We start from the raw sequence: 17,578 nt of genomic DNA, 5'->3' as shown, positions 1-17,578 counted from the left end.
GTCAAGGTCACAATGACCTTGTAAGTAAAAACGGTTTCTGATCAATAACTAAAGAACGATTCGGCCTAGGAACTTCAAACTTGGCATGGTGATTGGTCATGACCAGCAGATGACCCCTATTGATTTTGGGGTCAAAGGTCAAGGTCACATTGACCTTGTATGTTAAAACGGTTTCCGATCAATAATAAGAGAACCCTTAGGCCTAGGAACTTCAACCTAGGCATGGTGATTGGTCATGACCAGCAGATGACCCCTATTGATTTTGGGGTCAAGGGGTCAAAGGTCAAGGTCACATTGACCTTGTAGGTAAAAACGGTTTCTGATCAATTTACTAAAAACGCCTAGGCCTAGGAACTTCAAACTTTGTATGATGATTGGTCGTGACCAGCAGATGACCCCTATTGAGTTTTGGGTCAAGGGGTCAAAGGTCAAGGTCATGACCAGTAGATACTTTATAACCCTTATTAATTGTTTGATCACTGGGTCAGAAGTCATGCATAATAACCTTATCACATGACTAATTGGCTGCTGATAGGGGGCATACATGTTTTACAAACATATCTTGTTTATAGTGTCTGTTATGTAAAACTTTGTGGTAAATATTTTCAGGCTGCTAACCCAGGATGTGTGTTAGATGACTTTGTAAGATGGTATTCACCTAGAGATTGGATAGAAGAGGCAGTTGAAGATGACAATGGTGATGTCACAATTGAAGGTACATGTATTTCAACATCACCAACATGGTCACGTCATATAGATGAGAACTCAAATCTGCCTTTTCAGAGAAGTCTTTATAAATGCTCCTTCTGATATGGTGTATAATTATGTATAAGGTTCAAATTGTTTTTTTTTTAATTCAATTAATTCAATATGACTTGCATGTGATAAAATTTATGAATCGTAAGATTCATAGTAAAACTCATTGATTGCCCCCCCCCCCCCCAATAAAATATCAAGGTTAATTAGTGAATCAGGGCTGTTATCTAAATTTGGGTAAACTGCAATATGTTTGAGTCATTGTTGAAAAAATAGTCAAAGATCCTGAATGTTGTAATTGATTTTATATATATGTATATAATTATGCCTAGAAATCAATTTTCAAACATCGAAGAATATGTAAAATATGTACTGCAAATATTTGTACATATTATATGTAACTATTAAGATATATGCATTCATTTCTTATTGAAACATTTGACTTAGACTTTATAGAAAATAAAGTTTTTATTACCTCCCTTTATTTACATGAAATGTTAAATTCAGTAATATCTTTATAAATAATGCTTTTTGAAGCTTACAAAATTGGTAAATCTTAATTTGAGCATCATATCTATGATATTACAGCATAAAAAATGTGTGTTACAGGATCTTTTAAATTGTGTAAATTACTTGATTTAAATTGAGTAAACATAGATATGCTTTGTTCATTCATTGTGGTTGTATGGTAATCATTGCAGTGAAAATGTTTTATTACATGCTTTTCGGTGGTTTATAGAAATATATCAGTGAGTTAAAAACTGGTAATTTCACTGTTTGAAACAGTGAAGTTATCGATTTGATAATTTCACTGTTTTGAATATTTGAGCCCAGTACGTTGTTTCAGTGAAATACAAGCGTTCACAGTACTGGAAACCAACTTAATGACCTGACGTCGTAAATGACGTCAAGTTATATTATATTTGGCGCCCTTTTCATTTAGTACTAAAGAGTACTTATTTCTATACTTACGCAATTATATGACTACGGACAGTTACCCCCAAAAGTATTTTTTAATATTTTTGACACAAAAATTAGCCCTATTTTACTTTATGGATCAGAAATATGGGGTATACACAAGTTAGTACAGCCAGAGTTAGTGCATAACTATGCATGTAAAAGATATTTATGTGTGAAAGAAAAAACAATTAATGCAGGTGTCCTAGGTGACTGTGGGAGATTTCCTATGTTTATAAATTCTGCTAAAAGAGCTGTAAGATATTGGTGTAAAATACTTAAAATGGGTGAACACAGATTAGTTAAAAAATGCTATTTTATGCAGTTGTTTTTGGATAGTACGGGGCAAACTAACTGGTGTACTGGTATTCGTAATTTATTATGTAAAAATGGTTTTGGCTACATTTGGTATAATCAAACAGTCAATAATGAAGACTATTTCATAAATTCTTTTGTACAAAAATTAAAGGACCAATATCTACAAGAATGGCAAACAATTATAAATGATAGTTCTAAATTGTATGCGTATAGACAGTTTAAATGCAATATCGAACATGAATATTACTTAACCGTAGTGACAATTAGAAAATTCAGAAATGCTCTTGCCAAACTTCGGTTGTCCTCCCATGATTTAAGAAATTGAAAAAAGGTAGATACCAGAATATTTTAAGAGAACAAAGGATATGTAAATTATGTCACGAAGCAATTGGAAATGAATATCATTTTGTTTTAGTTTGTAAAAAATTGTCTTTGATTAGAGAAAAATACATTGACAAAAAATTCTTTAATAATCCTAATAATCATAAATTTAATGTTCTAATGTGCTCTCGCTCTGATAATGTTATAACAAATTTAGCTATGTATGCATATTATGCATTCAAAGAGAGAAATGATATATTAAGTAATACAGATACTGACAGTTAGAAATCATTAGGATATACTTACTATATTGTTGAGATCACATTCTTGGAATCATTTTCTATGTTATAACACAGATACTTAAATTTGAAATTATTATTATAAAATATTTGAGAATATGCTTATAATATCATGAATGTTACTTTTAGGTATTGTTTAGTTTGTTGTTTTCAATTTTGAATACGTTTGTACAGTGATGAGATATATGGATTTACTTTTCATTTCGGGCAATGTTGTACAAAGCTTAAGACTGATCAAAACACTATTGCCTTTTATGTTAAGGCTATAGTATGTTTTCCTTATTTTGCAATGAATAGCCATAAGTGAAGATCTTATGTTTTGTTTTTCGTTAAGATCGACACGCATTTTGGTAAATTATTCAACAATAGTTCTGTGTGTTTCAATATAAACATTATTAGGAATTACATTGATCTGTACTGACACCAGTCAAGAAATTATATGTAAATGTATATATTGTTGTAATGGGCCGGTGGCCAATATCAATAAATAAATTGTCATTGTCATTGTCATTGTCATAGTACTAAGTTAAAATGTCTTTTTAAACGTTTTTTTGCATATAATAAAAAGAAAATTTGTTTAGTTTAATGTAAGATCGAAATATATTTCACTGCGTGAACACCAAAAGTTCATATTTCACTCGTGGCTGCGCCACTCGTGAAATATACCTTTTGGTGCTCACTCGGTGAAATGTATTCCGATCTTACACTGAACTAAACAAATATCCTCTATATCATTACAGTTATATGGTAATATTGTTATCATTATGACTATATGGTTATCATTGTGGTTACATGATTATCTTTGCAGTTATATAGTCATCATTGTTACTATATGGTAGATATTGGGGTTATATGGTTATTTTTTCAGTTATAACGTAATCATTGTGATTAAATTGTAATCATTGCAGTTATATGGTTGTCATTGTGATTACATTGTATATGTTAATCATTGTGGTTATATGGTTATCATTGCATTTATATGGTAATCATTGTGGTTTTTTATTATCTTTGCAGCTATATGATCATCATTGTGATTATATGGTAAACAATGTGGTCATATGTTTATCTTTGCAGTTTAATGGTTATCATTGTGGTTATATGATAACTGAAACATACCTAAGTATCACTTTTCTAAACAATCCTGTAGTATTGTGATCTAACATTTGTACATGTAATGTCTTTTATGGCATATGGAATGATGTATTTAACTGAAATATAATAACTTGTTTCAGGTCATTTGAGCCAGCGTATGCAGATTCCTGGCAATGTATGGGTTGAGGTTTGGCAGACAGCCAGACCGGTTCCTGCTAGACGTCAGAAACGGTTGTTTGATGATACGAAAGAGGCAGAAAAGGTCCTACATTTTCTGTCATCATTAAAACCAGCAGACGTTGTAGTTCATCTGATGCCCATGTTGATACATGCTGCCCTCCTAAAAGCCATGGAGAATGGTAAAATATGTTTCTTGAATTTCCATGGAAAAAAGAAACAAATACTTGTCCAAGGCTGGCAAAATCTGATTTTGACTTACCTGTGCATTTTTATCTTATAAATGAGCAATTTTGACCTTGACCCTACGATTTTTATATATTAAATTATTAAAAAATTACCACTTGTCCATCGAGGCTGTGGGACAACCTGGACAATAAGAACTATTGATTTTGTCGCCCCTGCTTGTATAAAGAAATTTTGTCTGTCATGGACTAATATTTAAAGCCTCTATGTGTATCTATGGTAGGTGCATTACATAAAAAACAAAATTTTAGCCAAAGATAGTATGGCAAATGGTTAGCCAAAGATTTTGTGACAAATGGAAACAATAAAGAAATCATTCTTTTACACTTATGACTATATAAAATCATCCTGAAATACCATGGCATTCCCATAATGGCTACTAAGCAGTTATATGCTAACTAGCAGGAAGGATGATATGATATTGCCTTGTAAAATCAGTAAAATCTTACCTGCGAACCTGACTAGCTATTGAAATACAATATATGTTATTTTGGTTTTGGAGTGATATATGTGGATATATTACCTGTCAAGATTTTAAACTTCATAGGATGATAGATTTCATTAAGAAGAAGTGCAGTGCACAAGAACTGGTACTCTGCATTTCTTATTTTTGAGTTATTGCCCTTTGTTAATTTTCATACTTTATTTTTGTCCAGGCCTTTTCTCCTAAAGTATAAAAGCTATTCATAGGATGATAGATCAAATTAAGAAGAAGTGCAGTGCCCAAGAACTGGTACTCTGCATTTCTTATTTTTTGAGTTATTGCCCTTTGTTAATTTTCATACTTTATTTTTGTCCAGGCCATTTCTCATAAATTATAAAAGCTTTAGACTTGAAACTTAATAGGATGATAGATCTTATTGATAAGAAGTGCAGTGCACAGAAACTGCTGATCTGCATTTCTTATTTTTTGAGTTATTGCCCTTTGTGGATTTTCATTTTTGTCTTTGCCATTTCTCTTAAACTATATTGTTCACAGTATATAGGCGACACATCCGACTCGCGGAGTTCTAGTATGTCATAACTATTACTAGTCGGGGGCCACCAAAACCAGAAATTATCAGACCCAGACAGCCACAGATGTACTGTGTCAAATTTTCATATCTTTAGCTTTAAAATTCTGAAATCTGTATAGAATATGTTCAAATTGTCCGGCAGGCAATTAGGGGTCATGGCCAGATTTCCATATCAAAGTATGCAAGGACACAAAATGATGAAAGGGTAATGAATAAATGCGGTGTTAATAAAGCTAAATGATTTGCATTTGATGTCTAGTGACATACTTTTGATGTAATGAAATACAAATAATCATATAATTTTCTCATTTCATCTTTTTTGCAGAATTATAAAACTTGTATTAGTTGATTTAAGGCATACATATGGAAATATTTGTAGTTACTCATGTGCACTCTTCAATATTTCAGATGATCCTAAAATACCTGTATTGAAGCAGGTAATAGAACAAGCGTGTGTTAAAGCATCACAAGTGACCAGGTCTCCAAATCAAGATGCTAAACGTTATGAGGTAATTTTTTCCTTGATCTTTTTCACTTTGATTCTGCTTTAAAGAAGTAATAACTATTCTTTTGGTAGAGAAACCTTTATAAGTCAGCTTTTTTTGGACAGCTTGGCTTGAATTCTGTTCTTACTGTTCTTAAACAAACAGGTAAACTTGGTGAACTTTTACATTCATATTTGGCCAAATAAGCAAAATAGTTCAAAGTACACATCAATTTAAATTAAAAGTTAAGTATGCGAATGTGTAAACAGCCGAAAATCCCTTTCCTTTTGTTTGATTTTATTTGTCCATATTCACTTTATTCTTTTTATTTGATAAATATACATGTATATTCATGTGCACTTTATCTGATAAAAATATGTTCTTATGCAAGTTAAATGACAGAAATATTCCATATGCTTTTCATTTTTGATAATAAAAATATGTCCATTTGTACTTTATTTCTGATCATGGGAATATTCCATAGGCACTCTGTTTGATTAAAACATGTCCATGTACACTTTATTTCTGATCATTAAGATATGTTTTTGTGCATTTTAATTGATAACCTTATGATAATTTGCATATGCCTAAAATTTTGTAGGCCAGGACATTTGGTCATAATGGATATAGATTAGGAAACTTACACAATTTTAATAGAAATAAATTTTCTTTTATATTTTTATTTTACAGGAACTTATAAGAATGGTAATGCAGGCAGAAATTATCATCGCAAGAAACATCTCCTTGCAGTCCAAGTTCACATCGGAGCTTCTTGAACGACCTGACGCCAAAGAGGAACTCGAACATTTTGTGGCAACAATTTTACAGAACTCAGAGGTACCAGTTAGAGGAGGACCAATGGGTCCAGCAGGGAACATCATCAGCAAATTGTTCCAAGCTGCTCAAAGAGTAAGTTGTCCCATTTTTTATATATATCACAAACTTAATATATATTACTGGTATGTATTTGTGAAATATATATTGTTACATATTATGGCCAATTCTTACACTTTCATTCCTTACCCTGCAGCATTGAAGTTAAATATATAATTTTACGAACAAAATACTTATATTGATACATGAAGTTATATTAAAGATATATACTATGCTCATATTTGGGTAAAATACTTTTGCTGCAGAAATGTACTGAAATCTAGTAAATTCTTCCAGAATATGTCTAATTTGAATAAGTGAATGTATAAATCATGTTTGGGAAGCTGCATTCCCTAGTACTGGTCAACTTAATTTGGTCTTTTTGCATAAAAACTGCCAGTTTTTTATATTGACAATATGTAAGCATACTGTGATAACCTGTAGAGTGTAGAGGTTAAAATGCTACATATTTACTCTGTGTGTGTGTTCAAAAGATGTTTATTGTACATTTCAAAAGATATTATAGTATTTATCAGGTTTTTTTTCAAATATCAATTTTGAGCATAACATATCTTTAAGCAATTTTATAATCAATGTTGAAAGATATAAATATTTTGATTAATTTAAGGCTTCATACATGATACTGGATGAAGAAGATGTGGGCGAGGCTAGGATGGAAGATGATGATGATGCAAGACTTAATAGTTCAGTGCCGAATTTCCCCCGGCCTTCAGCAAGAGAGTACATACTGCGGACATTTGTGCCAAGACCAGCCCCTTATTCTAAACAGTTACCACATAGATTATTCTGTTGTATTGAGGAGGAGGAGTTTAGAATTGCTGGGGCGTTTTTTAGTGACTCAGTGTTTCAATAGTTTTAAGAATTTAGGTCTTTATATTGATAAATTATTACACGCTGTGCTGTGTTATGTCCTTAGTTATTTAAATTTTTACTTTTCTTTTTGGAATAGGTTTTACTTAAACATAATAAAAAAATAATTATACTTCTGAGAGGGATAATCCTTTCTAAAAATAGAATTGTTTTTTTTTATAGAAAGGACCACAATCCCTTGAATAACTATCAGTTGTTTGGCTGATCTTCTGGCTGATGGGCAACAGTTGTTTACATGATTTACAAAAATGTTCATCTGGGCATTAATCAAGAAGATTTAGAAATACATGTCGCTTATCTTTGTGCTTGTTAAAACATGGGCCACAATTACATGACAACTTAAACCTTGCTCGACTAATAGTTAAGAAATATTTTAGCCTGCAGACCTAAAATCTTGTGTGGAAATTGGTTGAACTCAATTGTGTTGCGTTGTCCAAATGTCAAGATCATCTTGGCATTGGCCACAAAAAAGCCTCCCTGACTAGTAACCAAAACTATTGATCATAGCTTGCTTCATTGGATATCATATAGTCAGTCTTATTAAAGGAAATAATTATGTTTAACCCCAATAATTGTTAATTTGGATACATGTAAAATGTATTAGCTATTGTGGATTGTGATTGCTAAGTATTGTGTATTTGTGTCATATACATGTACATGTTATTTATTGTTTTTGTTTGTTAACATTTGCAATTTTAAATGCTATTAAACATGATACACTGGCAAACTTTATTTTTTTTAGCTCACCTGTCACAAAGTGACAGGGTGAGCTTTTGTGATCGCTTTTCGTCCGGCGTCCGTCCGTCCGTAAACTTTTACTTTAAATGACATCTCCTCATAAACCACTAAGCCAATTTCATCCAAACTTCACAGGAATGTTCCTTTGGTGGTCACCTTTAAAAATTGTTCAAAGACTTTAATTCCATGCAAAACTCTGGTTGCCATGGCAACCGAAAGAAAAAACTTTAAATATCTTCTTTTACAAAACCATAAGAGCTAGAGCTTAGATATTTGGCATGAAACATCTTCTAGTGAGTGTCGACCAAGTTTGTTCAAATAAAAGCCCTGGGGTCAAAAATGGCCCCGCCCCGGGGGGTCATTGATTTTCCCTATATGCATATAGTAAAAACTTAAAAAATCTTCTTTTAAAGAACCCAAAGAGCTAGAGCTAAGATATTTAGCATGAAACATGTTCTAATGGGTGTCTACCAAGTTTGTTCAAATAAAAGCCCTGGGGTGAAAATTGGCCCCGCCCCGGGGGTCATTGATTTTTCCCTATATGCATATATTAAAAACTTAAAAAATCTTCTTTTAAAGAACTCAAAGAGCTAGAGCTTAGATATTTGGCATGAAACATCTTCTAGTGAGTGTCTACCAAGTTTGTTCAAATAAAAGCCCTGGGGTGAAAATTGGCCCCGCCCCGAGGGTCATTGACTTTCCCTATATGCATATAGTAAAAACTTAAAAATCTTCATTTAAAGAACTCAAAGATCTAGAGCTTAGATATTTGGCATGAAACATCTTCTAGTGTGTGTCTACCAAGTTTGTTCAAATAAAAGCCCTGAGGTCAAAATTGGCCCCGCCCCGGGGGGTCATTGATTTTCCCTATATGCATATAGTAAAAACTTAAAAAATCTTCTTTTAAAGAACCCAAAGAGCTAGAGCTAAGATATTTAGCATGAAGCATGTTCTAATGGGTGTCTACCAAGTTTGTTCAAATAAAAGCCCTGGGGTGAAAATTGGCCCCGCCCCGGGGGTCATTGACTTTCCCTATATGCATATAGTAAAAACTTAAAAATCTTCTTTTAAAGAACCCGAAGAGCTAGAGCTAAGATATTTAGCATGTAACATGTTCTAATGGGTGTCTACCAAGTTTGTTCAAATAAAAGCCCTGGGGTCAAAATTGGCCCCGCCCCGGGGGTCATTGATTTTCCCTATATGCATATATTAAAAACTTAAAAAATCTTCTTTTAAAGAACTCAAAGAGCTAGAGCTTAGATATTTGGCATGAAACATCTTCTAGTGAGTGTCTACCAAGTTTGTTCAAATAAAAGCCCTGGGGTCAAAATTGGCCCCGCCCGGGGGGTCATTGATTTTCCCTATATGCATATAGTAAAAACTTAAAAAATCTTCTTTTAAAGAACCCAAAGAGCTAGAGCTAAGATATTTAGCATGAAACATGTTCTAATGGGTGTCTACCAAGTTTGTTCAAATAAAGCCCTGGGGTGAAAATTGGCCCCGCCCCGGGGGTCATTGATTTTCCCTATATGCATATATTAAAAACTTAAAAAATCTTCTTTTAAAGAACTCAAAGAGCTAGAGCTTAGATATTTGGCATGAAACATCTTCTAGTGAGTGGTTTACCAAGTTTGTTCAAATAAAAGCCCTGGGGTCAAAATTGGCCCCGCCCCAGGGGGTCATTGATTTTCCCTATATGCATATAGTAAAAACTTAAAAAATCTTCTTTTAAAGAACCCAAAGAGCTAGAGCTAAGATATTTAGCATGAAGCATGTTCTAATGGGTGTCTACCAAGTTTGTTCAAATAAAAGCCCTGGGGTGAAAATTGGCCCCGCCCCGGGGGTCATTGACTTTCCCTATATGCATATAGTAAAAACTTAAAAATCTTCTTTTAAAGAACTCAAAGAGCTAGAGCTTAGATATATGGCATGAAACATCTTCTAGTGTGTGTCTACCAAGTTTGTTCAAATAAAAGCCCTGGGGTCAAAATTGGCCCCGCCCCGGGGGGTCATTGATTTTCCCTATATGCATATATTAAAAACTTAAAAAATCTTCTTTTAAAGAACCAAAAGAGCTAGAGCTAAGATATTTAGCAGAAAACATTTTCTAATTGATGTCTACCAAGTTTGTTCAAATAAAAGCCCTGGGGTGAAAATTGGCCCCGCCCCGGGGGGTCATTGATTTTCCCTTTATGCATATAGTAAAAACTTTAAAAATCATTCTTTTAAAGAACTCAAAGAGCTATGGCTAAAATATTGAGCATCAAACATGTTCTAATAGGTGTCTACCAAGTTTGTTCAAATACAAGCCCAGGGGTCAAAATTGGCCCCGCCCCGGGGGTCATTGATTTTCTTTATATGTGTTTAGCAAAAACTTTAAATCTTCTTTGAAAAAACCCAAATAGCTAGAGTTAAGATATTAAGCATGAAACATCTTCTAGTAAGTGTCTACAAAGTTTGTTCAAATAAAAGCCCTGGGGTCAAAACTGGCCCGGCCCCAGGGGTCTCATTGTTTTTAACTATATGTGTATAGTAAAAACTTAAAAAAAATCTTCTTTTAAAAAGCCCAATGAGCTAGAACTTAATTAAATGTTTAGCATGAAACATCTTCTTATGGGTGTCTACCAAGTTTGTGCAAATAAAAGCCCTTGGGTTAAATTGGCTCTGCAACGTTGGTGGGGGTTGGGGGGGCCTATATACAGGTGAGCGACCTCAGGGCCATCATGGCCCTCTTGTTTAATTGCTTACTACATTCTTAGTGATTTTGCAGACTGACGAACCAGTGGAATGTGGGGGAGCATCTTGTTGACTCTTTTTAGAGTTTATTAACCAGGTTTTCCGAAGGAAAAAACTGGTTATTAGATTGAGGTATGTCGGCGGGCGGATGGGCGGACGGGCGGGTGGGCGTAAACAATTTCTTCTGTGCGCAACTCCTTCTACATTTCTCAACGGATTTTGACCAAACTTTCACAGAAGCTTTGTCATCAAGTGCCCTGGCGCATATTGTCGGGGTTTTGCGATTGGATAATATTTGACCTAATTATGGCCCTTTGTTTTTTTTCCTTATATAGAATATATAGTGAACAATTTCTTCTGTGCACAACTCCTCCTACATTTCTTCAACGGATTTTGACTAAACTTTCACAGAAGCTTTGTCATCAAGTGCCCTGGGGCATATTGTAGGGGTTTTGCGATTGGATAATATTTGACCTAATTATGGCCCTTTGTTTTTTTTCCTTATAAAGAATATATAGTAAACAATTTCTTCTGTGCACAGCTCCTCCTACATTTCTCAACGGATTTTGACCAAACTTTCACAGAAGTTTTGTCATCAAGTGCCCTGGGGCATATTGTCTGGGTTTTGCGATTGGATAATATTTGAACTAATTATGGCCCTTTGTTTTATTTCCTTATAAAGAATATATAGTGAACAATTACTTCTGTGCACAACTCCTCCTACATTTCTCCACGGATTTTGACCAAACTTTTACAGAACCTTTGTCACCAAGTGCCCTGGGGCATATTGTTGGGGTTTTGTGATTGGATAATATTTGACTTAATTATTGCCCTTTGTTTTTTTTCCTTATACAGAATATATTGTGAACAATTTCTATCGTGTGCAACTTCTCCTACATTTCTCAACGGATTTTGACCAAACTTTTACAGAAGCTTTGTTATCAAGTGCCCTGGCGCATATTGTCGGGGTTTTGTGATTGGATATTATTTGACCTAATTATGGCCCTTTGTTTTTTTTTCCTTATACAGAATTATCAATATATAGTGAACAAATTCTTCTGTGCTGAACTCGTCTACATTTCTCAATGGATTTTGTTCAAACTTTCACAGAAGCTTTGTCATCAAGTGCCCTGGCACATATTGTCGGGGTTTTTGTGATTGGATAATTTTTTGACCTGATTATAGTTTGTCGGAATTTGTTAGGTGGATTGAGTGTGGCGATGAGTTTATTAATTCGAAGAATGCACAACAAAATGCAATGGCTGTATGGATTAATTGGAAGTTGCCTATGATGTGCGTGAGTTACCAACGTTTGAATGAATAATTGTTATAAGAGGTAGGTGCGCGCGGCGGGGGGTTGGGTTGGGCCCCGCCCCGCCCCCGCCCCCCCCCCCGCCCCCCCCCCCCCCAGCCTGCGCCTCTCCACCCGTGAATATGCTCCGAGTTGGCCCTTGCCCCTGGGTTTTTCTACGCTAGGCAACAAGGAATATTATAGTTAAGGGTGGAAATTCTTTTCACTAGCTGACATGTGTTGCATTTCTACTTTACATATTATATAATTAGATTTTCACATTTGGGCACATAGGTTTTACATGTGTTTGTTGCTTGTATTTGTATTTCAAATACAACATATTTATCTACAATGGTGATAATTGAAAACCTGGTTTCATGGCATTGCCATGTTTCTTGTATTTAATCATTTTTTTGTGTCGCCTTGAAAAAGGCGACGTAAAAGGGTTACTTTTGTCAGCGGTGTCAGCGTCGTTGGTGTCGGTTAAGCTTGTCCGGAGCATAAATCAGTCATGATAAGTCGGATTGACTTCAAACTTGGTATGCATGCTTCTTATAATGACCTGAAGTGCAGTGCACAAGAACCAGTACTCTGCACTTGTTAATTTTTGAGTTATTGCCCTTTGTTAATTTTCATACTTTACTTTTGTCCGGGCCATTTCTCCTAAAGTAAAAAGCTATGGACTTGAAAACTTCATAGGATGATAGATCTCATTAAGAAGAAGTGCAGTGCACAACAACTGGTACTCTGCATTTCTTATTTTTTGAGTTATTGCCCTTTGTTAATTTTAATACTTTATTTTTGTCCAGGCTATTTCTCCTAAAGTATAAAAGCTATGGACATGAAACTTCATAGGATGATAGATCTCATTAAGAAGAAGTGCAATGCACAAGAACCGCTACTCTGCATTTCTTATTTTTTGAGTTATTGCCCTTTGTTAATTTTCATACTTTATTGTCCAGGCCATTTCTCCTTAAGTATAAAAGCTATTGACATGAAACTTCATAGGATGATAGATCTCATTAAGAAGAAGTGCAGTGCTCAAGAACTGGTACTCTGCATTTCTTATTTTTTGAGTTATTGCCCTTTGCTAATGTTCATACTTTATTTTTATCCTGGTCATTTCTCATAAATTATGAAAGCTATAGACTTGAAACTTCATAGGATGATAGATCTTATTGATAAGAAGTGCAATGCACAGAAACTGCTGCTCTGCATTTCTTATTTTTTGAGTTATTGCCCTTTGTTAATTTTCATTTTTGTGTCGCCTTGAAAAGGTGACATGTAGGGGTTACTTTTGTCGGCGGCGGCGTCTGTGTCGTTGTCATTGTCGGCGTCCTCTAAAGCTTGTCCGGAGCATAACTCAGTCACTATAAGTCTGATTGACTTCAAACTTGGTATGCATGCTTCTTTCAAAAACCCGAAGTGCAGTGCACAAGGACCGGTACTCTGCAGTTCTTATTTTTTGAGTTATTGCCCTTTGTTAATTTTCATACTTTAATTTTGTCCAGGCCATTTCTCTTCAACTAAAAAAGCTATGGACTTGAAACTTCATAGGATGATAGATCTCATTAAGAAGAAGTGCAGTGCACAAGAACCAGTACTCTGCACTTCCTAATTTTTGAGTTATTGCCCTTTCATACTTTAATTTTGTCCGGGCCATTTCTCCTAATGTATAAAGGCCATGGACTTGAAACTTCATAGGATGATAGGTCTAATTAAGAAGAAGTGCAGTGCACAAGAATCGGTACTCTGCATTTCTTATTTTTTGAGTTATTGCCCTTTGTTTATTTTCATACTTTAATTTTGTCCGGGCCATTTCTCCTTAAGTATAAAAGCTATGGACTTGAAACTTCATAGGATGATAGATCTCATTAAGAAGAAGTGCAGTGCACAAGAATCGGTACTCTGCATTTCTTAATTTTTGAGTAATGGCCCTTTGATAATTTTCATACTTAATTTTTGTCCAGGCCATTTCTCCGAAAGTATAAAAGTTATGGACTTGAAACTTCATAGGATGATAGATCTCATTAAGAAAAAGTGCAGTGCATAAGAACTGATACTCTGCATTTCTTATTTTTTGAGTTATTGCCCTTTGTTGATTTTCTTACTTTATTTTTGTCCTGGTCATTTCTCCTCAAGTATGAAAGCTATGGACTTGAAACATCATAGAATGATAGATCTTATTGATAAGAAGTGCAGTGCACAGAAACTGCTGCTCTGCACTTATTATTTTTTTAGTTATTGCCCTTTGTTATTTTTCATTTTTCATTTTTGTCCTGGCCATTTCTCCTAAACTACATTGTTCACAAGGCGACACATCCGACTAGCGGAGTTCTAGTTATTTCAACTTAAGCTTTTCATACATCAGACCACCAAATTTCTTGGAATTTTAAAGTTATATACCTAAACTGACAAAATTCAGTAATTTTGTTCAAGCCAAAATTTGTGTAGCTTTTGCAATGGGTTTCAAAAGTGCATTCTGTTTTTCCATACCAAAATCATAAGATCAAGTACCCAGGTTTTAAAACTTCTCTGAGTTTGGCTCCAATCTCGGGATTTTTAATTTTACATTATACATATTGTGCTTTTGTGCTTCTTTGTGACCAATCAAATACTTGAGGTCTGAGTTTGAACTTCGAACAATTCTTTATAACATTGGACATTGGTATCCGAACATTTTATTCTGTTCAATCCAAACTGAAAGTAAAATGGCGCAGCAGATTGTTTTAAAATTGAGTATTTTCAGATTTTCAGGATTTAGCTCAATACAGGATTGGAGCAGTACCTCTAGACGCTTGCAGAAATCATGATCACAAAATAGACAAATATCGTTTTTTTCGCCGAATTTTACATTTTTCCTTGATTATCGTACTTGATTCGGTGTGAAAAGATGAATTAGACCTGTTAAAGTTCATTCCGTTGGGTAAAAAGACAAGATTTTAGCATTTTATCATTCAAGCGCCTTGTCCGGTATATACCGGAATACGGTATTTAGTGTGGTGCTCCAATCCTTTTTTTAGTCACAGCCGTATTTTCATTGGTCACATGAAAACCTCGGACCAATGAAAATACTCCATATAAAAGCAAAGGGAAACAAATCTGAGCTGTGCCATTTTACTGAGAATTTGACATATAGGAAAAAGGTGCGTTTTAGTTTCATATGATGCTTTGATTGAACAATTATAACAAATAATAATTTAATTTTATCATATTTAAATACGCAATACAAAGAAATATTCATTCACCAAGAATTTAGTGTGTTTCACTCGTGAGAGTTATACCGAAACAGTGCAATCAGAACTCTTCCGAGTTTCTTTTGTTGACTGTTTTGGCTTGAATATTACTTGCTACGTATAATCAGCGAAAGTGTCACTGTTGTTTCCTTAAAAAGTATTTATTTATCTAAGATTTGACACCAGGATTGTTAAGATCGGTGAAAAATTGATGATAATTGAGATGCTACTGATATTTCTATGCAAAATGAAAGTAGAGTCCTTATAATTTTTTAGAGTCATAATTTTTTGTTTTCATAAAATTTATTTTTGTCAATACTTATGATGTTTGGATGATGTTTAAGGGTTTTGGGTTGTATAGGGGGAACGGGGGTATAGTGTAAGTCATGGCCACGCGACGTTCACCTGTGATACAAACATGGCTGCTTAAACCAGGAAGTAAGTTATATTAATATCCTGCATTTACAAGTTAAGTTAAATACCTAGCAATTATAAAGTCCTGAATATAAACTTGTTATCCACCATGATATAAACATATTATACAAGAAATAAAAATACAAATAAAGCTTTAAAGTTAGGTTATATCTGTCTCTATTAAAGTTACTATGGACCAGGGTATTACATTATATCCTACACGCATGGAGGAATTTTAATGAAACTTCATAGAAGTAAATTCATGTTGGGGTTTTAAAAAATGTCATTTTAGCGTGGTTACTGCTCTTTTTAGTGGTAACCAACTACGATTTTTGGGCAAGCCCTAACCCAAGTAATATGTCCAGGAGATTTCCGCGTTGCTTGGTCATTTTTTGCACCCTCGATTTGTTCTTTGTCTATATACATTTTTCAAAAAAACATCAATTTTACGAGCCTACCGTTCAGAAGCCATTGGACCAATTCCAATGCAAATTCGATTTTGTACAACTTGAGAGGGTCTTCTTTGCACATGAAAAGGCCTTAAGCCATAACCCAAGTTATATGTCCAGGAGATTTCCGCGTGGCTTGGTCATTTTTGGCACCCTCGATTTGTTCTTTCTCTATATAAATTTTTGAAATAAACATCAATTTTATGAGCCTACCGTTCCAAAGCGATTTAATTAATTTCAATGCAAATTCGATTTTGTACAACTTGAGAGGGTCTTCTTTGCACATGAAAAGGCCTTAAGCCCTAACTTAAGTAATATTTTCAGGAGATTTCCGCGTGGCCTGGTCATTTTTGGTCATAGTAGGGCATTCCTTAGGGATTCTGTTTTTATTTCTCTGTTTAATCAGATTTATTAAAGTCAGATAAACACAAACTGAAAACTAAAACATTGTTCATTAACATGCATCATTGCAAATATGCAAATAAATAAATTTCGGCATTTTTTCAACGATTACTTCAATGATTTACAAATCGTACGGGGTTGCAATGTGGCAACCTGTTCTTGATCACATCCCTGTAAAGCCAAAATTTGCCTTTGTTTGTTAAAAGATATGCTGTTTGATATAATTAGAATCTTTGCACTGTCAATTTATGTGAAGTTTCTTATGCATTGCTACAATATTTTTGTGTTAACAAGGAACGATCTTTTGTCGTGTGCACATTGCGCATGCGCAAGAATAAACTTCATCTGGTTGAATTAGGATTGCAACGGCACGCGTTCTTAAACCACGGGGTGGAACCCCCTATGGATCTCAAACTTGAGCATCGGTAAAAAAATCAAAAAAAATCTGTGATTGACCTGTTTTCTCCTTCACATTTCGTGTTATGGCGCACATCTGAATCAGCGAAAATTGACACATTTTTTTACCGATGCTCAATTTTAGACTCATATATGTGCCATGGTTCCAACCCCGTGTAAACTGTCTGTAAAACCACAAAGAAACAAAGCAATGCTCGAAAACAACTTGAATAGAAATTTATCAATATATTTCATACAAAGAAAGATACAGGAAGACGATGACAAAGATTTTCAGTAATATTCAATATATTATACCTTTCTGCTTCACTGAAAATTTAAAAAAAGAATCTGCTTTGGATGGATATAAATAGGATGAATGAATTCTATCATAAAGAATCATAAATGTACGTGATTAACAGCAGAAAAGAAAGCTGCTTGACAGGATGACAAAGAAGATGCGACCGAGATGCACTAGTACGCAACTC

At 34.3% G+C, this 17,578-nt stretch overlaps 1 protein-coding gene across 1 annotated transcript in view; it reads left to right on the top strand.

The window, feature by feature from the left end:
* Positions 1-8,158, top strand: part of LOC132751861 (rab3 GTPase-activating protein catalytic subunit-like) — a 34,326-nt gene extending 26,168 nt beyond the window's left edge. Inside the window, exons 23-27 of the mRNA XM_060742073.1 lie at positions 610-715; positions 3,884-4,102; positions 5,591-5,691; positions 6,358-6,576; positions 7,169-8,158. Of these exons, the coding sequence (XP_060598056.1) occupies positions 610-715; positions 3,884-4,102; positions 5,591-5,691; positions 6,358-6,576; positions 7,169-7,414 (891 nt within the window). The 3' untranslated portion in view covers positions 7,415-8,158. The remainder of the gene's footprint in view (positions 1-609; positions 716-3,883; positions 4,103-5,590; positions 5,692-6,357; positions 6,577-7,168) is intronic.
* The last annotated feature ends 9,420 nt before the right edge of the window (positions 8,159-17,578 follow it).

Source organism: Ruditapes philippinarum, unplaced genomic scaffold (genome assembly GCF_026571515.1).
Source record: "Ruditapes philippinarum isolate M1 unplaced genomic scaffold, ASM2657151v2 ctg2167_1_1_1_1, whole genome shotgun sequence".
NCBI classification, from domain to species: Eukaryota; Metazoa; Mollusca; class Bivalvia; order Venerida; family Veneridae; genus Ruditapes; species Ruditapes philippinarum.
This window is presented reverse-complemented; position numbering and strand designations above follow the sequence as displayed.